Source organism: Anser anser (assembly GCF_964211835.1).
Source record: "Anser anser genome assembly, chromosome: 19".
Classification (NCBI taxonomy): domain Eukaryota; kingdom Metazoa; phylum Chordata; class Aves; order Anseriformes; family Anatidae; genus Anser; species Anser anser.
In genome coordinates this window covers 9,013,558-9,035,587 of record NC_139740.1, presented here as the reverse complement: position 1 = coordinate 9,035,587, position 22,030 = coordinate 9,013,558, and the positions used below count along the sequence as shown (strand labels likewise).

Here is a 22,030-nt window from a genome sequence, read left to right as displayed (position 1 = left end):
CCGGGTGCTGTGGGGTGCGTGAGCGCCCGGGGGGCCCGCCGGCGAGGGGTGCATGAGCACTTCTCGCACCTGGAAATGCTTCATGTGCCTCAGGGCACACTGTCAAGCGTCCTGAGGTGTTGCTGTTTACAATAAATGTACACGGTTCTTAAAAACTTGTCCTCACGAGTCATACTTTTTAATAAAAATTGCTAATTTTTATTAGTTGTTTTGGGGTTCCCTTTGCTTTGTCTGTATCACCCTGAAAGAAGGGGTTTCTTCCGTGCAGGACCTTGTAAGTGCACGAATGGAACACTTCTTTTGTTGTTGCAATAATGCTATAGGGGTACAAATTACTGATTTATATTTCATCGCATTAACACTCCATCGTTTTTTTTTCCTTCCCAGATAAGACTTTTTACATTGTCATTACTGAATTTCACCTTTCTAATTTTCAACTATTTCCCACTTTCTCAGAATCATTTTCATCATCCAAGCTGCGTGAAATTATTATTTTTTAATTAAATTGTATTTTCTAAAGACTTAGAAGTCTGTATTAGTGCTGACCCTGTAAGGCCCTCAGGACTCGTGGCAGCCTTGCTCAGAATCACTGGGGGCTTCCTGCAAACATAGCATTGCCTGTGGAGTTCCCTTTCCAAAATACACCCATAAACCCACCATTGCACAGCACCACAAGGCACTGCCAAGTTCTTCTAAACTTTGCAATTTTGTAATGAGATAACAACCATTTGAACAGTTGGAAACACCTCATTGAAATCAATGCAACACAACTGGTATGAATCCTATGTCTTAATATTCTCCACCCTGGGCTTGTTGGAAGGATGGGAGGTGGGTGTTTGTCTGCTCCAGAAAAAAAGGGGGCAGAATTGGTCCATTTATTTTTATTGCTCCAATTGCATTCAGACACCAAAGAGAGAGAGTAGCCACCGAACAGGGGTCCTCATGACTCCTGCAGGTGTCCCTGCACAGAGAAGTGGCCAGGATTCTGCCTAGATGTCTGCCTGGAGCCTGGAGTTATTACGGTGACTCTTTAGAATTGTGATTTTTTTTTTTTAAATAGTTCTGTCTCCTGTAGCTTGCCTTAGGACAAATCAACAACAATCAGAAATGGCTTTTCAAACCGAATACCGTAAACTACAGGCAATCTTTCACGTTGATTTACTTTTTGTAGGGATTCGTTAAAGGACTCTCATAGACGAGGCGAATTCCCTAGAAAAGGCCAACTTCACAATTTGGGAGCCCACAGGAGCAAAGGACAAGAGTTGGCGGCCCAGCGGGCAGGGCTGCGAGTAGGAACCAAAGCTCCAGGCCGGGGTTGTCACAGAGAATAGCGTCCCCCAGCAGAGTTTGGGGAGCGGGGCGGCTCGGGGCGCCCTAAGGCCGGCCGGGGGGGCGACACCCCTCGAAGGGAGCCGGGGCCCGGCCGGGGGATGGCTCTCCGAGCTCGGGGGGCGCCGTAGCGGCCGGGGGAAGCCGCCGAGGGGCCGGCCGCCATGGAGACGAAGGAGCTGCAGGAGCGGCTGCGGGAGGCGGCGGCGCTGGGGGACGCCGAGGAGGTGCGGAGGCTGCTGGGGCTCGGCGTGGACCCCAACTCCCAGAACGAAGTCAACGGCTGGTGAGGGGCGGCGGGGCGCGGGGGAGGCTGCGGGGCGATCGCTCCTCCTTGGGAAGCGGGCAGAGCGCCGGCAGCGAGGATTTAGGGCGAAATTAAAACGCCAGCCCCTCTCGCCAGGCGCTCCCCTGGGGGGGTGTCGTTGCTCCGAAAAGAGAAAAGTGTCAGTAAGGCGGCTGTGGGTGCTGAAAACCCGAGGTCTCTGCCCAGCTGCCTTTTATGCCTTTGTGCCTCTTCAGGTCGTTGTTGTCCGTTTTTTTTTTTTGGAGAACGTAAGGCAGCACAGCGAAGTAGCCGTCAGAAAGTAAACTTCAGCTTGCCAGGATGTGTTCCCTTATCACCATGCTTATTTTATTAACTTTTAAACTGGATTGGAAGATTACTTTCCATTTTACGTGGTAAGTTGCAGGCTGTTTCAGTGACACACAACCTCTCTTCAGCTGACAACCCTAAACCCAAAACTTTCCTGCAATGTCCTGTCCCAACACTTGTAGGTTCGGGACTACACCCCAGACCCTTGGGCATGGGAAGTAGGATTTGCTCAGGCATTTGCAGAAGCTGTTTTCCTGAAGTTAATTCAGCCTGTAGTTACCATGTGACATTGTTTCTAATTCTAATTTAAAAAAAAAAAAAAGGAATAATAAAATTAGGAAAGCAGCTGGACTTTCACAGGCGAAAACTTGACCAGTAACTTTGAGAAATGTGGGGCACTGGCAGCTTTCAAAGCGTGGCGATTAAAACTGGAGCTTGTAAAAATCTTAAGACTTTGAATTATCTCGGCATGTAGGGTAAGCAACTGCTCGTGGTCCAAATTAGTTTGTATCTAAAACTGTCACATAGGAAAGAAAGAAATCTGACATAAATACAAGTTTTTAAAAATAACAATCTGGTCATTTTTAACTATGACAACCGATGGAAGTTTGCTGTTATTGAAGTCTGCTTGTTGAATTTAAGTTTCCCCAGTGAGCCTCTCAGTATCTCTGATGCAGAGGTGCTGCATAATTACATTTAGATGTGTGCTGGGGCTGAGGGTAGGCATTACCTCTCTGCACGAGACCACATGAAATGCTCAGGATGGATTCCAACATGAGGCCAGTGTTATTGAGGCTTATGTGCCTCCTGAACAAACTGCACACGCACATGTTGTACACGTGCAGGGTCCCACACAAATCTCGGGGACTTAACATAGAGAAACAGCTTATAATAATCCTCACTGGAGGGTCATCACGTGAGCAATAAAAGCAAATATTGACACATGCTGTGCACTTTCTCCCCCCACTTCAGTCCAAACTAGTTTATGATTCAGCAGCGTGCTACTTCTGAATTTAGGGAAACTATTCACACTTAAGGAGATATTTGTGAGAGGTCCAGAAAGCACTGCACAGCAAAACTACCCTAACCTGGTCTGAATTTCTAGAAGCTTGTCTCAGATTTTGTTGGAATTTAGGAATACTTTCTGCTAACAAAATTATTTTATCCCATTTTAAAATGGTATTTTCTATCTGAAATGCACAGCCCAACCATGGAGATGGAGTACAGGATTCTATAATATTGTTAGCAGTATCAGCTCTTTAAAAGAATTGGCAACACAGTTCCTAGGATAGTCTGAAGAAAAAAATGTGTACGCATATACTGACACTTATGACACTTCAATTAGACTTAATTCTACATAATAACAACACTTGCTGCAGTGACTAGTGCCATTACCTTTAATTCAAAGATACTTTCTGTCATCAAGGTGCATTAATTTTAGTAAGAAGAAATTGTAGAAATAAGCCTTTTGTTTTGGGTAAATCAAGTTTAAATCAGAATATATAACAATGAACAGGGTTTTGCAAGTTATTTTGTCCTTCCATGGTTTTGTCTAACTTGTACCCCTCCAATAGATCAGATTCTTTATTTTCTCCATACATTCTCTTTTATACATGAAAATTCAAAAGAACAGAATTTTGTATACCAAGTTAGATGTTATTGGTCAAGATGCAACTGCAGTATATTGACTGTGTTTCTTTCATGAAGAAAAAAAAAGCACAGTGGAAAAAGCTTTTTGGAGCTTGACTTGCAATTGAAACTTGTTTCCATTATAAGTATGTTATTTAGTTCTGCTGTATTTTATTTGATTCTTAAAACAAACAAACATGCACCTTGGAGAACGGTTAACTGTGTTCATTTTTTTCCAGAAAAGTTTCCTTTAACTAGAGCTAGAGAATTAAAAGGTAAAAACTAGAGAAAGGTCAAACATTGCTAGAACCTAAGATAAGGAAAAATGGCAAGACTGTACAGCAGGTTACAATGTGCAAGTCTACTAAGTCTATGGTACTATCACTGATGATGTCTTGAACTTTAAAAATACTGCTGTGGAAACTTGGTATCATGATCATTAGAGCAAGGGAAAACTGCATCAGCAGGTGTCACTGCAGGCTCCAAAACCAGCGTGAATTTGCAAGGGGCATTGCTATTAAAACTGTTTTTATGTTAGACATGCATTAGATCTTGTTCTAATATGCAGCAAGAATGCGTGGAAATCAGTCTGCTGTAATTTAGTATTTCAAACAGCGTTAACATCTTCCATGTGCAGGACTTGTTTGCACTGGGCATGCAAACGGAACCATGCTCCAGTGGTGGCTTACCTGCTGCACTCTGGTGCCGACAAGGAGATCCTCACCAAGAAAGGAGAGAGGCCTGTCCAATTAACGTCAAAGAGGGAGATTAGGAAGATGCTGGGAGGTAAATCTATTGCCTATGTGATGCGTGCTCTTTAAAGATGATAGGAGGAGGCTGTGCAAAGCACTTATGTTCCAGTCTTATTTTGCATTGCCAAATACTGTGTTAAGTTTTCATAATAACTGTGGCTTGATCTCTAGGATGTTTGCTTAGTGAGAAACCAAAGTTTAAGAAAGGATTACCAACAAATTCCATACCCAGCTAGCCAAGTCTTTTTCCCCAAATACTGAAAAACTGTAAAAGCTGTATTTTGAAAAATGCCATGATTAAACCAGTCACAGATAGATGCAGATTCCAATTTTCAAAAGGAGAACAGGGGAAAATATCTCAAATTTGTATTAAACCCTTACAGTGTACGAGCAATAAGTAATTTTCCTGTTATTCTATGGAATTTAGAGCCTGTTCAATAAATTGAAAATTAGCAGCCTGGAGAAACAGCTCATTAAAACATATTGCAAGAGCATTTTTGTTGCATTTTGTAACTGCTGGAGTGGAGTAGGCTTTGCTGCAAGAAGTGATAAGTAATTTGAAATATGGTTGATTAGCAACCTCTCTTCCACTTTGTATTCCTTTGTCTTTGTTTTCATTATTGTCTCCCAGCTGTTGAATTGCTAATGTTTCAGTTCTCCCAGGACTGTGTGTGCTTTTCCCTTTATCCCCTGACTTAATATCAAACATTATAATACCCTTTGTTTTTCATTGCCTTATACATTATGAAGATGATAGCATTGTACCACCAGAGACCATGTAACAATGTGCCGGCTGCAGATTAAAAATAAATAAAGGTTTAAAAAAAGGCAGTATTTAGAAGGAAATAGCGCCCCCAGAATTATTTGTATCAGATTCTTGGATAATGTTGTTTTGTTTGTTTTACAGTGGAAGATGATGAACTACCAGAGCTAAAAAATGATTCAGAACTGCCAATCATCCCTAATTACCTGGCTAACCCACCTTTCCCTTACGTTTATAATACCACGAGTAACAATATTCCAGATCCCTCTGTGAATGGGAGTATCTCGTGTACAGAATCGCAAGATCCTGACTCTTCTCCTTTACCCGACACGGAGACGTGCACGCGGGCATCAGCACAGCAGAATGCTGCTCCTGAGGCAGCAGGCAGTAAGGGAGCTGCACCATCCTTGCCTGGAGGTTGCGCCGTACCACGATGCTCAAATCCTGCCGTGCAGAACGGCCCCGTTTACCAGACACCTGCATCTTGGAACAGAAGTCCTCCTTCGCCAGTTGGATCAAAACAGCCTGGACCTCAGCTAGGGAATGGCTCCTGCACGGGGCCTGTTCCAACATTTCAGCCGGTTTTCTTCACAGGAGCTTTTCCACTTAATATGCAAGGTAACGGTAAAAGCCTTTCTTCTCACCTTTTCTTAGAAATTCTCTCACCTTGGACAGTGAAAATGGACTAGTCAGCGTTACGTGTACTCACAGTACTTCTAGAGGTTTTCAAGTTCTTGTGCATTAGGCATCCAGGAAACATTTGAAGGGAATTTAAGAGGCAGATATGCTGTTTTTGCTGGAACTTGTTATTAAAATATTGATGAAAACACTTGCTGTTTGTCTCAAATGCTATAAAAGCTTACAGAAACTAGGGTAATCCACCTCTCTAAATGACATACCCTTCAAATAAAGAATGTACGTAACCAGTCAGCTGGAGAGAATCTCGGCTGGCTCAGTCTGGAGAAAGACTTGAGTATTGACGTGATCTACCACTTCTGTGGGTAAATATTGCCTGCCCAAACAGGGATATTGTCCAGTTGTTTGCTTTTTGGGGATCCTTTTATTATTACAAATGATAAAAAACATGGCTAATAGAATGTAGAAATATTTAGTACATTTTTTTCCAATTCTTTTACACATCTGCCTATGAATGTACCTTTTTATTTTGAATAGAACTGGTGCTTAAAGTTAGAATACAAAATCCTAGTCTTAAAGAAAATGACTTCATTGAAATTGAACTGGACAGACAAGAACTGACCTATAAGGAACTGCTTCGAGTGAGTTGCCGTGAGCTGGGTGTTAACCCTGAACATGTACAGAAGATCAGAAAATTACCAAATACAATGCTAAGAAAGGTAAGAACTCTTAATTTTGAATGCAGTAACTTATAAGAAAGATTTTTAGGTTACCATGGAAAAGTAGTAGTTCATTTATCACCTGCATTATGCCCATGTTGCAAAAAGATGACAATACTAGTTTGTAGCGATGCTCACTGTCTTAGAGACTAAAACACTGAAGAGGAGGAGTTAGGTGGTTAGTTGTGTCTGTTAGTGCATTTTTCACCTATGACCCATGCACTCAAACAGCACTGTAGTGTTTTATAGATTCCTTCAGACTTCCTAATGTTCTGGCCAAAGTTCCGTAACAGTCAACTGCAATGTTTGCAGAAGGTACGTGTTAACCAGTCACCAATTTTTATTATTACTATTTATATTCTAAGTGTTTCATGATTGGTCACTTTGAACTGGGCAACTAAAAACTCCCTTCAACTTTCAGCACTTAGTAGTGGTTTTTCTTCCTATTAAAAAGTTCTCAAGTTTCTTTATCATTTCCTTCCATAAACATTTAGTATTGAGCCCTATTTATATCTGATTTCTCCACGTGCAAAACCATGCTACTGTGACCTGTTAGCAGTGTTTAATAGGCCTATAGCACTTAACTGAGTTTTTCTAGTTCAAGAAGGACTGTACACAGTTCCTTTTTAAAAGTATTTGAGAAATATTCTGAGTGCAGGTCTTTGAATGTAACTTTTTTCACTTCCATGACGTTTACCTGTGCAGCAGACAGAAAATGAACCTGCTGACCTGTTTTACTAATTAACGGTTCACCTCTCTTTCACTCTCAAATGCCTCTACAGCATTGTTAGCATCAGTTGTGGAACTAATCTGATTAGTACTAGATTAATAAATAGACTTCAGTGTACTGCATTTTCACTGAGTACAAGATGAATTACTATTTACTAGTCAAAAAATGGAAAAGAAAAAAAAAGAGACATTAGCAATTCTATCACTTGCCAACTTAGGTTGTTGTTGAAGGGAGTATCTCCAGCTCTTGTTACTTCAGACTGTCTTGGTAGGATGCAGGACACTTACTGTTCCTTGCGGTGATACAAAATTAATTCTACTGAATGCTGTCTAGCAGCAGAGTACTGCTGCAGAGGGGATCAGAACTTGAGCTGTACTGTGGGAGGGTGCCTTCCGTCAGTCTCTAAAGATGCTGCTGAAGCCAGCTCCAGGATGGTGTTGGTGGGCTGCTCTAGAGGAAGCTGTGTGCAGGACCTTCTTGAGTGGATGCAAGAAATCAATTCATAAGCTTCTAAGAATTACCAAAAAGGGGAAGAATGGGGGCTGAGGTGGAGATCAGAAGAGTATACTCAAGGAATATAGCATGCAGTAGATCTTAGAAGCACAATTCCATTAATCACTTGCACTCACTGTCACAGTGTTGCATTCCTTCTAAAAACAGGCAAATAGCTGAATAGGGTCCCAGAACAAATATAAGATGCAGCAGGATGTCTGCCTTCCAGTTTACTGTAAAGAACTGTCATATTTATGGATAAATACATACTTTGTTTTAGTATAAGCCTACTATTTAGTTTACCTCTGCTAAATTGAACATACAGTTTATCACCTAACAACTGACTGTATTTATTTAAAGGACAAAGATGTTGCAAGGCTACAGGATTTCCAAGAACTGGAGCTTGTTCTAACAGTAAGCGACAAAAACTTCCTTTTCAGAGTCCCAACACTTTCTGAACGGAGTGGTTATAACAAGAAGGCATCAGAACTGACATACTAATTGTTTAAAGAATAAAACAAAATATTTGTATCTCTCATTTTAAAATAATATTTGAAATACAGTATCTATAAGGGCTAATGATGTGAAAAAAATCTATTTTGTTAACCTTGAAATAAACTAAAGATGTTATGCACAATTACAGCCTCTAGTTAATCTAAGAGTAATTAATCTGATATGAAAGTAGGTTATGCAAAGGAAGTATTGGTAAAAATACCTGTTAATGCAACACTTTTCCTTACAAAAAAGGATAATCTTGAAATACTGTAGAGGTAGCAGCTCTCAGGGAAAGGCTTACCTTAAACTGTTCTAATAATTTGCTATAAAATAGCAGAGGTACTCATGCTAAAAAACCTGCCACGAAACCCATTTAATATTTGTACTGAGTCCATTACCATTAACGCTTTCTAAATCATTTGTTTTCAGTCAGATCATATTTAGAAGGAAAAAAACAGGAGGGTTTAAATCTGTGGAAGAAGCACAAAACTATGTCTAGTTTGAATACTATCAAGTGACTTATTACCTGTGATTTCTTAATACCTGTTTACACCTTTCCCTATTTCTCAGGTTGAAACAAAAAGTGACCGTAATTATCCAAATCATAAATATGCTCTCAACCAAAATCATAGATCCATTTTATTGTTGTCTGTCAATATATAGTATTGACACGTGCAGTTTAAAATACTATTTTTGTTACTGTATTGAAAATACAGTTCTCCAATGCTGCTTTTATGTTCCCCTTTGGAAGCACAAGAATTGTAATTTTATTGAATTCTTACCACCTACATTCCTGACAAAAAATCATGTATTGAAACTTTAAAGTTGCCTGTGTAAAAAGAATCTAATGAAATGCCCAGGGTTTTCTGAGCTAATATTAAAATCTTGATGTTCCTATGCAATGTACTTTTTTCTTTTTTTTCCTCCAATGACTTGTGTTTACCCATATTGCTTACTGAAAAAAAACACTATTCCTGTTCCATAAAATCCAAAATTGGACTGCTGTGATATGAAATTCTGATATAAATAAATTGAAAAGTATTTAAGACGGTGAGCTGGATTTTATCTAACTTTTTAGGATTTTAATATTTACTCAGTCATCTGCATTTGAGGTAGAGTTCTATTCTGGTAGCATAACTGTAAAATATGTACTATGAATTAGATAAAAGAACTAAAGGACTAGATATAAACAGGCAGACAGAACATACCAAACTGGACTCAATTTGCCACAGCTTGTCTTCTCCCCTCTTCCCTCCTCGCCCCTCCAGTTTCTTTGGAAACTACAGCACCAAAGGACTTTGTTTTCATGTTGTCTGATAGAATTTACAGCTCAAGTCAGCTGTACGTTGCACATGGACCTGTGAAATGGGTCTTACAGCAGTAGCCTGCAGAGAAGGGAACCCTCCAAACTAGCTGGAGGAAGTGCTGAGGTGAAAACCCTCTTAACTCTTACCACTCTTCTCACAGAAGATGACTTCCTCTGACTGGCGTTAGGTGTCCTCCACAGCCTTTTCTCCTTTCTCGGAGACAGGGACAGGAAAAGTCGTCGCTCTTCCCTGGCAGTCAGAGCTGTCGCCCGTATTACAGCTAAGACAATAGGAACTGGTACCCGGGTTTGCCCACGCTCTCCCATCCAGTGAATAGTCCTCTGTGCAGTGGGAAGCAGCTTCAGCAGGAGCAGTGGGCACACAAGGGGGAGCCCTCTCCCTATCTGCTGTGTAGGCAGATGCCCAGCGTTCACCTGAAAGCACAAAGCCGTGCAAACACCCAGATTTCCTGCGTCAATTACCTAGATTGAAGCTCGGTCTCCTAAGGACAATAGCAAAACATTTTGTCACAACAAAATAGCCTCTTGTGAAAGTGTTAGAGGTCAAATGTGGTCTGAGTCATCGGCAATGTTGATTTCTTATACTAAAATGCTGGTGGTATATTACCTTCTGTATAATGGAATAATAAAATTCTTGTTGCTTATATCATGCCTTGTCTATTGCGTTGTCCCTGGCACACAGAACAGCTGTGGTTTATGTACCGGCTCTCTAAATGCCAGCTAAATCCATAAAGGTACCGAGCTGTTGTGGATTAACTAGTCAAAAGTAATGGAGAAAAGCTCAGCTGCTAGGCTGATTGCCTTCATTGTTACACTAATAACATTGTGCAGATGCTGATAGATAACTATGCATTCAGAAGAATATTTTTTTACATTATGCAGTTTATACACAGAAGATACTATTAACACTCCTAACTTAATCTGATAAGTGTATAACCATTACATTACTGTATATGATAAATAATTCATTACTTTGTGCATTGCTATGTGAAATGTTAATTTCAAATGAATGCTTGGCTGCAGATTCTTGTTTCAATTTAAGAAGTATCGTTTGTAACAATTAATAAATGATTATTTTTGTCTTCTCAAAGTTTTTTGGAACTTTACTTACAGAAAAACATAAGAACTTCTTCTTGCAAGGTAGTTTTCCATAGTGCTTCCTACACCAAGTAGGAAGTGAACAACTAAAGCAAAGGATGTTCTATCAGGTTCTAGAAGCACACGTTGCTTAAAACAGTACTCCCCATAATTTGAAGAGACTTGGCTATCAACAGTAAGGTAGACACTTCTGTATAACAAATAACATTATTTCAGGTGATAAGTGTTGAAAGAGGGAAATAATATACTCATCTACGCAGAATGCATGTTCAGCTTAAGTCGAGACTTACTCATGGCAACTTCATACAGGAGAGGTAGAACAAAATAGCAATACTTGCGTGCTGATCATGCCCCTGCAGGCTGAAGTGGGCTATACTAACCTGTCAGAAATTGTGCAATTATTTACATTAAGCCATATCTGTAGCTTTAGTTTTAAATACAAGTTATTCATAACCCTTAAGTTGAAGAAGGAATTTTACAATCCTCAAGTTTCACTAGGTAGGGATACCAAAGGTCCTGGGATAGCTCACAGCCTTGAAGCTGACGCATTCATCTCTTTTCTCCTGCAAGGAGCAGGTTGGAACCACTCAGAAACTATACGTTCTTTCACTGTTTTTTCAAGCTGAGCCACTGGGCCTGTCTTTCCACTTCAAAACCAATGAACCCTTATACATAAGACACAAAACAGGTGTATTTTGTACCATGAATATAATTTACTAATTATAAACCAGAATACAGTACATATTGCCTTGCGATACATACATTGTCTTGGCAGAGTGTTTGGCATTCTTTGGGAAAGAAGCATATAATAAAATATTTTATAGAAAATATTTAAAAATATAAAATTCACTTTCTGGTCCTTATAATTGTAAAATACTTTGTTAATATATCACAAGTCTACTACAAAAACTTTTGTAAATTACAGTACATTCACAAGTCACGTTTGTGGCAAGTCAGTAAAAAAAAAAATTAACCAAAAAAAACCCTCAACAAGGGGTCGTCTTCTCATGCTAGTCCAGCATCTTTAGCCATACTGTAGAAAATACCCTTTGATGCTATAAGGTTTGCAGGTGTATCAAATTCAGCTATGGTTCCGTTGTCTAAAACAAGAATCCTGTGCAAAACAAAAGGTGGCGGTAAAAGATATGTCAGAATTCCTCACAGGAAATGTGATACTCATTTCTATCGCAAAGCAAATACTGCTCTAATCTTTCTCTTGACTATTTTGCTCAATTATTTTCACACGCTGAAGCACAACAGATAATAGACATTCTCCCTGAACTGTTGTTTGACTTAAAAAGGTACAGCGCAATCACTATCTCCCAGGGAAAAAAAAAAAAACTAAATATGGTTCCATTGGTAGCTTTGTAAAGCATAGTACTGCAAAGCCATGGTGAGGCTTTGGGGAATGACTTGAAAAAGCTCATTAAGTATAGTAATAGGTTTTGAAATAATTAATACAACACAACGTAAGTGACAAGGTTACAGCAGCTGCTGGTTAAAAATGGATCTTTAAGTTTGTTGAGAGTGCCATTCATGCAACTAGGTAGTATCTCTTTCACAGCTTTGCTTAATGAATATAGAACTTATGCCAACGGTATCAAAATCAAGCCTGGATATTCTAGGATTATATGGCTTAAACATTATTGCTTATGTACTATCTGACAAGAGCACCAGTGTGACTATCTGGAGACAAATCAGACCCTGCTTCACACACCCAGCACACTGGCAAGCCCCAACACATGCACCATTAAGTGTTTTACCTCGTGTAATCCATAATTGTGTTCAGCCTGTGTGCTATTGTCAGCACTGTGCAGTCTTCAAACTGAGTCCTAATTGTCATCTGGATAAGATCATCTGTCTCCAGATCGATAGCTGCCGTTGCTTCATCTAGGATCAAGATTCTTGTCTTGCGAAGTAGTGCCCTTGCAAGACAGACGAGCTGCCTTTGGCCAACACTGCAAGCAGAGACAAGGCTTTCACAGAGGCCCCACTGCTCCTTAGCTCTCCATTGTTCAGAATCACTTGTTCTGGAGCAGATTACTCATCAAAGTTACCGAACAGGAAAAAAAATTATTTAGCTAACAGCCCAGCCTGATAGGCCTAAAGGAAATAAATACACATTGCAGCATTACTCAGCTACTTTCAGCACGTGTTTGTTCACTAACTGACTTTGTTAACTAGCTGACCCAGTACTTAGAGAGCCACCAAATGTCCCCTTTCAGTCATTACATCAAAAGTCAGGGAAATTAATAATTATAATGCTTCTGTCTGAGTTTTCAGAAACACGCAGAGGTGTAACAACATCGGACATACACAAACTTAAAAAAAAAATAAAAGTTCTGAGGTTGCAAGTCCTTCCTACCATCAAAGAAAATAACTAGGCAGCTCACAATACCCCCCCCTATAGCTCCCCAGACACTGCCTTTGAGTGTCTCTGAGGGACAAGGAAGGAGCTGAATGTCCATCACACTATTTGGTTACACTGTGGTCACAGAAGCCAATACAGCATATCCAAGCATGATTTATCACACCATTCATGTCTTTCTTCATGGATCTTCCAAAATAATAACAGCAAACAACCACTAATGAATTGTCAGTACAGACAGAGGACTCTTACTCAGCACAACAGTTACATGTTACCATGGCATTTCCCTTCCTACCAAACCATGGTTAAGGGATCGCCTATTCATAATACCCTGCCATCCTGAAATTTATTTCTATACTAATAAGACAAGATTTTGGTTTGGGAGAAATTCTTCCCAGCAGCAAAAGTGAATCAGATCGTTCCTGGAAGAGGCGGAAGAACAACATGTTTGAGCCTTACTGGTTTTCTTGGAACAGCTGGCCAAGTACTTCAGGACACAACAAACTACAGTGTAAACCTGTGCTCAAGTGTTACTCGCTGTTAGGGCTGAATGAAAGCTCAGTGTATATTTCTAATCCAAACATTCTTTACCTAAGATTTTCTCCACCTTCTGAGCATTCGTATTCCAACATGGATGGCTGACTGCTGACAAACCTCTTCAAATGAGACAGTTCAAGAGCTTTCCATATTTCTTCATCTGAATACTTATTAAATGGATCCAGGTTCATCCTCAGTGTTCCAGAAAAGAGAACAGGATCCTGGATAGAAAACAAGCTTCCATTAGACAAGTGCTTTAGCTGTTTTAAGTACAGGTATTAATATACGAGTTATTAAGTGTCTATTGCATTGGAGGTGGGCTACCTTCCAGTCCTATCCACTATGAAAATACATCACGTTATACACAGACTCTAAAGATATTTTACTCTAAACTCTGTTTTATCACCCACCATCAGCTTGTGAGATGGCAGGACAGGACCACAGAAGGAAATACAATGACTTGTTGGTGTGAACCCATTTTATGAATGCAACAAAGCATTTTCCTCTGTGGTTTAACTACTACTGTTTGTGGTTTGATAACCTTCCTTTATTGTGACGCACGGAAGCTGTACCTGAGGAATAATTGTTAGCCTCGATCGAAGGTCATGGAGGCCAATCTCTGAAATTCTCACACCATCAATTTTAATTTCCCCTTTTGCAGCTTCCAGGATCCTAAAGAGACAGAGTGTCATGGAGGACTTCCCTGCTCCAGTTCTGCCAACAATCCCGATCTACAACAAATCAGAGGATTAACAGCAACGCATATAATTAAAAACAAAAAATACCACCACCAACAAAACAAAACATCAAGATGTCTCTAAGAGGTTTTATACCAGATAGGAATCTGAAAAAATAACTTAATCACCCTTCTCTAGAAAACTGTGTCATACATTACAACGAATGTGTTGTCATTCCCATAATTATGTACAAAGGCCTACGATCATCCTACATGAGTTTGGGCGATTAGCTGAAGTACCCATGTTAGGGATTACCTATGTTAGCATAACAGACAAGGAGCAAAAAATAGATTTTTAGACTACAATTCAGACTTTATCATAAGCACACATATCTGAATTCCAGAAGGCAACTGTCATCCTGTCTGCTTAGTATAAGGATAATAATGTGTGGCACTGCTTGAGCAGAGGGTTGAACCAGATGACATCCAGAGGTCCTTTCCAACCTCAACCATTCTGTGATTCTGTGATAATGCCCTCTTCTATTAATAGCCTATTGACTGGAGGACTTTCCCATGCTAGTTGTTCTGTTAACAGCACACAAAGCCCAGCACTTTCAATTGAAGCATGAAGAGAATCTCCCAGAACAAAGACAATTTCCCGATTGGGAAAAGAAAGCAAAGAATGTCATTTCCTTCCATGCCAAAAATTTCACAGGCAAAGCCAGATTGTGGAAAAAGCTGGAATTCCTTCTCCCATCTACATCTCCTCAGAGAAGCATTTTTGTCACTGAAATTCTGTCACTTGCAATCACTGGTGCCTCCTACGCGGTAACTCGATGCCAGCCTAACTTTTAAAGTCCAGAAAGACCCACGCAGTCGGTTCTGTTGCTTCCTGCCTGGAGGATGCTGCCACAGTCGTTACTGCTGGCCAGCTTATGTAGTCTGCACTACTGAGGCAACTGTGCGCATAGCTCTTGTCCTTTATCCATGGTTGTCACTGGAGGCCCAAAGCAAAGTTACAACAGAGACGTACAGCTGGTTACTCACCTTCTCTCCACCATGCACTTGGAGGTTTAGATCCTTCAGCACTAGGTCCAGGCCCTTCCTGTACCTCACTGAATAATTCACAAATTCCAGCTCACCCTTGGATGGCCAGTCTTCTGGAGGACTCTTATCCTCAATTACCCAGGGAGCCTGAAGGACACAGAAATTAGAAATGCCTCATACAGGTTTAAAAATTTAATAATTCAAACTCAGATACAAACATTAGCATTTATGGGTTACTAGAAATATAAATGATAAATTGAATTTCTAGTTACAAATTAAAAATAGTTTCTTAAGCATCCACCCATTTTGGTCATTGTTGTGAAGTTTACAAGAAAAAATATATCTGAGCATATGAAGTCAAATCCTCAACTGATATAAATTAACATTTTTCCCATTAACTTCACTTATTAAATGGATCCAGGTTCATCCTCAGTGTTCCAGAAAAGAGAACAGGATCCTGGATAGAAAACAAGCTTCCATTAGACAAGTGCTTTAGCTGAACACTATCTGTTCCATGCCAGCTCAAGCTCTGGCTTATAATATACATCACACATCTTGTCTACCTTCTCTTTTTTTTTTCTTCCATATCAAATACTTTATCTCCAGAAATGTACACTGCAGCTCTCCTCACACCATCCATTTCCTAATTCTTAGTTTCTCGTATACACGGGGCTAACAAAACGCACCATGTCCACAGAGCAGCAGATTTCCCAGCATAGCTCCATCTGCTACCTTTAAAAGTATTTGGCAACAAAAGAAAATGATCGAATGATTTTTCTGGATTAGGCAGTGCAGTGTTCCTGGAGATGTTCTTCTCTCAAGGGAAAGGAGGTCTGATTAAGCTGATTAAATATAAATACTTTTGAAAACATGTGCGTAGACTGATAATTGTAGTGCAGCTGTGCTCAGAGGCAGGATCATAGCACCATCTACGCAGGTAGGACTACGCATCAAACACTTCAAACCCAATGGGAGCAATATTCTGATGGTGAAAATCATATCTGTTATGCTATAGCCACTCACACTAGCAGAAAATGAGATGCTAAGCACAGACTGCATGATAGCAGTAATAATTCGGAGCTGGGGTAGCATAAATTACAGTTCAGAGTGTGACATTTGTTCAGGTTAAATGGTAATACTCTCAGAGCAGGAATTCTCTCTCAAGAGTCTAAAGAAAGACCAGGTAAACATTGTATGTTAAAATTTTGCCATGCTTGTTAGTGAACGTGCTTGACTCTCAGTAGCTGACCTCTGTTTCAGTTTCTGAATACTCTTTTATTCTTTCAACAGCCACAATGTTAGTTTCAAGATCAGAAGTCATTCGGACCATCCAATTCAGAGACAAGGTCACCTGGTGAAGACAAGGAACAAAATATTGCCCACAGAGGAACAACAACAGATTTAACAAAAGTGGATACTGTTGTTAAGACATGAATTCACACTGACATTACAAATCAAGTAATTACCTTTGCATCAACATTAATACAGATACTGGGACAAGACATCCACAGATAACCAGGTGTTCATGTGAAGAAGGACATGTTTCCCATGGTGCTTTAATAACTGCCCCACAAAAAAGTTGGTTTCAAGTCATTCCCCAAAGTCATGCGTCTCACCTGAAAACTGCTAACAGCAGTCCTGCACACTCATTGTATATAAAAAGCTTCTGACAAGAGCGAAACCATTAAATCTGCTCAACTGTTCATAGCTTGGGTGAGTATAGTTTATCTTGCTATTTATGAATTCTATTGATCTCCCTGTGATTACCCAGACATGCAGATGTTCTATGTAGCAGGCAAAACTTGGGACACATCAAGCCCATGCTGCTCAAATGAGCTGCTGTTGGCAGGTGCACCTGACATTCTTGGGCTGCTTGCACGCTGCCACTGGAGATACAGGGGTGCAGCACACCCTCAGTGCTCCCAAAGTGCCCTGAACTGCATGTGGACTTGCTGATGGCCTGTCAGCATTCAGTGTAAATCTCTGCTGTTTCCAGATATTCCACAACTCGTTTTTATTATTTCCTTACTAACTCCAACTTTGACAAGTACTTAAGTACTGCTAATTTATCAACAGAGAGCTAGAACACATACCTGTAGTGCATAAGATACTGAAAGTCCTACCAAGCCAGCATTCAGGCTGTTTTTACCAATCACAGCAAAGAGGGCAGCAAAAAGGACAATACAGTTCCCCACAAACTCAACTCGAATGCCCAGCCACCTGGTCAATAGGCAGACATAAGAAGAGAGGTAAATGCTTGCTTGGACCTGTTGTGCAAACACAAAGAACTAAGCAGAAACAAGAAGTTATATTCCTTTTTACCTGTTTGATGCAATGCCAGGATAGTAACTCTTCTGATTTTCATCCACCTTCAGATCACTGATGTCTACAAAGGATTTCTCTCTCCTGTAGGCTCTGATGACGCTGGCTCCTGATATTGTTTCTGAGAAGTGTGAGTAGATGGGAGATCTGCTCACAGACTCCAGACGCTTCAGCTGACGGGAGGTAGCTACATAGAATCGCTGCCATTTTTTGGACAAAGTTGAAGGGTACATGAAATACTTACTCTTTTAATTATCAGCAAAATGATTATTAGGTTAAGGGATTATTAGGTTAAGGATTTAAAGGAGATTTTTAATGATGCACTTAAACCCTTAAAAATATTCCCTATAATTGCGAAGTATTTCAAGTAAAGTTACCTTTGTTTCATTCCAAACTAGAGTTTTGGGTGACTGCCATTTCTACATACTCTAAGATGAATTTATCTATGTCACTTTAAATTCAGGTAACATAGCCTAACAAAATGAATGCATTTGTAGGAGCCTCATTTTCCAAGAAAATGAGCATGAATTTGTACCTCCACTATCAGGTCTCTACATACTAACATATGCTTCATTTTTGCTCAGAAGTCAATAAAATCGATGCTATTTTCAGCATTTTAACTCCTCTCCACCTTAACAACTTGTCAGTATGTCAAATACATGCACATTTCAATATATTAAAATGCACTGCAGTTCTATCTCTAGCAGTAGGCTTACTTGTTATTACTTAAAAGCAAAAAAGTTATGCCAATTTATTTTATGACCATGTCCCACAGGAGACACTTCCTTTACTGGGAGAAGTAAATAATGTTTTGTCTACATAAACATGGTTACTTCAGATACTGCAATTTTTTTTGATTTGTTTTTCTTAAAAAAAAAAAAAACACCAAAAACACCCCATAAAAAAAAAAAAACACAAATAATGCAGTAACAGCCATTACAATGGTAGTGAGATATCTTTCCAATTACCTGAACAAAGAAGTACAGAATTGCAAGTGGAACTATAACCACAGCAAAGAGCGGAGTACTTGCTATAATCACAATCATTGTCGATAAAGAGGTGAAGAACGTTCCAAGGAACATCAGGATGGTTGGTGGGATGACTTCATCGATTACATAGATGTCCTTTGAAAAGCGGTTGATGATTCGGCCAGTTGGAGTGGTGTCATAGAAGGACTGTGGTGTGCGAAATTTGTTCTCCAGCAGAGCTGCGTGAAGCGTCCGGGCTGCGTTAATGCCTCCCATTGCCAGGGTGAAAGAGGAGACAAGCACTATGAGGCCTTCCAAGTAAAGAGATGTGTTAACCAGCAAGTGTGATGTTACCGATTTGCAGCTCTTTGACCCTCAAGCAGCTCCTGTTGTGCTAGAAGCCTTTTTGCTTTACTATTTCCCTGTCCACCTCCCTCTTACCACGCACATCAGCACCATGGCATTGTGGTCACTGCTGCCTAACACACAGGAATATGTCCTGTGGATTTCACCGTGCTGTCCACACAGGACAGATGCACAACTATCTTCCCTCTGCTTTCTGCAAGCCTCCATGAAGACCTAATGCTGCAACTTCATCCCAATCTCTGTCTTTTCTGCACCTGAGTTTTCATGGTCTCACTCCAATTTCTCCCTCCCAGGCTTCCATGTCACCCATTCAAACCCCTCCAAAGGCTTCACAGCACAATTAAAAGTGGGGGACTGAGCTCAGATTTTGTTGGCTCTAGCTTTCTTTACTTCCCTTGTTTAGGATAGCATTTTGATGGCAATTTTGGGCCACCAGCAACTAATATAGTGGCTTTCCCATCTAATTCCTCTTTGATAAATACTAAGACATGATTTTTATCTGGTCTCACCTTGCAAGAGGCCCAAGGCAGCATAGACTCCGATTCGCATGGATGTGTTGTGCTGAGTCCCATTTATCACTGGCTCGTTGGTCCAGTCACTGAGCCACACATTGGCCCCAATAGAAGCAGCATTTTGACAGCAGTACAGGAAACATATAGCTAAAGAGATGACAGGGCTGACAGCCTTCATGTATTGCCAGAACACTGTTAGCTTTACCTGCAAAATCACACACCAAAGCTGGTTTGTACAACTTACAGAATCAGAAGTTTAGACAGAAAAAAGAATCCTTCAGCAGAGGAACTACTAAGTTCAGAACTGCCCAAAATCTAACAGACTGCAGAGAAGAGTTCACCTGTCTGAGCTCCATGTCAGGGCGGTAACTTTCTAAACAAGTCAGAAGCTTATCTGAAATATTCTTCTCCTCCATTTTGATGAACTGTATTGTACTAGTTTTGTGGGGTTTTAGTTTTTAAGACTGCAAGACAGGCTGGGAAGAGGTTTATCAAACAGCTGCAAAGGATGGGTAACAGGAACAGCAACCAAGCCTTTCAGGCAAAAGCAGCAACTTGCCAGGCATATCCAGCTCAGGACTACTTAAAGGGCCTATCCAGGTTCTTTTTTAGGCCTCCATTCAAGTGTCTTCACAGTAAGTTCTAAGGTAATGCAAAAAAAGGCAGAGAGGCAAAAAAGACAGAGGCTCGGGACACAACAGTCTCTAAAAAGGCATAAGGAAGAACAATTTAGAGAACAAGTGTTGCTGATTAGGGACTTTAACAGCTAAAACAATTCACAGAAACAGTCAATTAAATGTCTGTGCTACGAAGCATGTACATCAGACAGTAAACAGGACATGTTGAGTGTTAGGACACCTTCTGAAGTGGTAGGAAGAGGCTTTCTTTGACAAGATCACCCTGTTCCTTTTCCATCCCCTTTGCTGTCCCTGGATTTTATGTCTTTATTCCTATCTTTTCTTTTTCCCTTTTCCTCTCTTTTTTTCTCTATTCCTATTTTACTCCCTGGCCCTGCTCGCAGAGAGTGCAGCCCCTTTTGTACCCACGAGCATAAACTGCTCTTGAAGATGATGTGGAAGGTATCGTTTAGACAGAACAGATCCACTGGCACGCAGCAGGCAGCTGGCTTGTAGAACCCACTGCTGCAGGTCATCAAGTATCTAGTGCTGCAGCTGGACTTGCACAGCAGCCAAAGGGTTTAAAGACTAACAGTGCTGAAAGCTCTGCAACGCAAAGACAGAGCTGACAGAGTGCAGTGCTATGCAGTATCAGGTGACTGTGGCAGGAGCTGGAAGGGATTCTTTTCTTCCCTAACTACATAGTCTTTGCCAGGTGCAGAATTCCCTGCCAAAAGCCCAAATTTGAAGGATCAGTGGCCACCAGATTAATTCCTAAAACGTGCTGTCATAATTTATACAATGCATTTAACAGAACTGGATCAAATGTAAAAATAAAAATGATATTTTTTCAAGCAGGAAAAATGAAGAAAAAGGAAGGGAGAATATCACACTATACCGTTCCCGTTTCAGTGGTTTCTGCCTGAATAAGTTTCTCGTTAGGATTTTTTCTTGGCAGAGGAGGCTCAGCTGGCTTCTTTTCACAGACTCTCCGTTTCGTTGACATTTTGTTGGGACATTCTCCTCCCTCAGAAGATATTACACTAAGTTGCCTAGTCAAAACAATAGAGTCATTAGGAGAAAAAGGGCATATTGTGGCTGTGCTAAAGCAAGAATAGGATGCAGCAGACTGGACTTCATCCCAGCTCTTTTGCTCTGTTCCCATGCCAGCCTCACTTGCAGATATGGATGTACGTAGGATCCCCATGGATGTAAAGTGATGTTCAGTAATGCCAGAACTATAGTTCCTAACAAAGGCTGTGGCAAGGGCTGGACACTTTGATACAGGGCAGTCCTCATTGCAATACAGGCTTTTCAAAGCTAGCCCCCGAGCTTCTCCGTTTTCACATCAACAGTAACTGGAGAGTGTTCCAAGGGTATGGTTATGAAAAAAGTTGCTTTAAGAAGTTGGTTCTATTTGGATTAAAAAGAAGATTGCAGGAACAGCTGTTTGATCTTCTTTGCATGTTCTTTCACATTTACTTTCAAAAGGACTCTATAACAATTTATTTTTCAGAGGAAACTAAATCATAGACCATGAGGCAGTATTTGATTAACATCTTTCAGATGTGTTTTACCCCAGACACAGATTATAAACAAAAGAGGACTTCACGTTTACCTAAGGAACTGTTTGCGGGCCTCGTTCGTCACAGGTTCGTTATCTGCCAGATCAGTGTGGATGCTGAGGGTGTCTTCAGCTAGCAGGACCTCTTCCTCTTCCACCACTGCAAGACAAGATTACATCTCAGATTCTGCTGAGTAAAGCATAAAGCAGAGAAACAAGTGGCCAGGCAAAGCAAGAGTAATGAAAATCAATATCATAGCAGGAAAATCATAGTATATAATCCCATCATTAATCACCCCCAATGGCAGTAGTCACATCCCTTCGGTGCATCACTTTACTAAATTGCAGAGGTCTTCTGAGGCAGATTGGTGACCAAATGCATTTACATCTCATTGCCTTCGTGCATCCAAAATGCTAATTGATAGAGTTATAGTTAGTTCTAGCTAAATTTACATATAGAACATGCTCTAGGCATGATCTTGGGATGG

At 40.5% G+C, this 22,030-nt stretch overlaps 2 protein-coding genes across 6 annotated transcripts in view; one reads left to right on the top strand and one right to left on the bottom strand.

The window, feature by feature from the left end:
* The first annotated feature begins 1,245 nt into the window (after nt 1-1,245).
* Nucleotides 1,246-10,557, top strand: LOC310884230 (ankyrin repeat domain-containing protein 40-like). Of its 4 annotated transcripts, none has more exons than XM_083805727.1 (6): nt 1,246-1,615; nt 4,191-4,339; nt 5,213-5,686; nt 6,242-6,423; nt 8,006-8,059; nt 9,608-10,557. In XM_083805727.1, the coding sequence occupies exons 1-6, from the start codon at nt 1,494-1,496 to the stop codon at nt 9,632-9,634; spliced, it is 1,008 nt and encodes a 335-aa protein (XP_083661853.1). In that variant the 5' UTR covers nt 1,246-1,493; the 3' UTR covers nt 9,635-10,557. The 4 variants fall into 4 exon arrangements, with proteins under 4 accessions (XP_083661853.1, XP_083661854.1, XP_083661851.1 ...); XM_083805726.1 differs by adding an exon at nt 1,852-2,010 and having other exon boundaries at nt 1,407-1,556; nt 8,006-10,557; XM_083805728.1 differs by lacking the exon at nt 8,006-8,059 and having other exon boundaries at nt 1,247-1,615.
* Nucleotides 10,558-11,256: 699 nt separating this feature from the next.
* The window catches only part of ABCC3 (ATP binding cassette subfamily C member 3), a 48,471-nt gene continuing 37,697 nt past the window's right edge, over nt 11,257-22,030 (bottom strand). Inside the window, exons 20-31 of one of the 2 annotated variants that reach the window (XM_083805681.1) lie at nt 21,597-21,702; nt 20,877-21,030; nt 19,359-19,566; nt 18,484-18,794; nt 17,516-17,715; nt 17,287-17,413; nt 16,443-16,544; nt 15,194-15,340; nt 14,043-14,201; nt 13,525-13,691; nt 12,329-12,523; nt 11,257-11,679 (exon numbers count right to left, since the gene is read on the bottom strand). In XM_083805681.1, coding sequence (XP_083661807.1) covers nt 11,571-11,679; nt 12,329-12,523; nt 13,525-13,691; nt 14,043-14,201; nt 15,194-15,340; nt 16,443-16,544; nt 17,287-17,413; nt 17,516-17,715; nt 18,484-18,794; nt 19,359-19,566; nt 20,877-21,030; nt 21,597-21,702 — 1,985 coding nt within the window. In that variant the 3' untranslated portion in view covers nt 11,257-11,570. The remainder of the gene's footprint in view (nt 11,680-12,328; nt 12,524-13,524; nt 13,692-14,042; nt 14,202-15,193; nt 15,341-16,442; nt 16,545-17,286; nt 17,414-17,515; nt 17,716-18,483; nt 18,795-19,358; nt 19,567-20,876; nt 21,031-21,596; nt 21,703-22,030) is intronic. The other variant, XM_083805682.1, reaches the window with a different exon arrangement.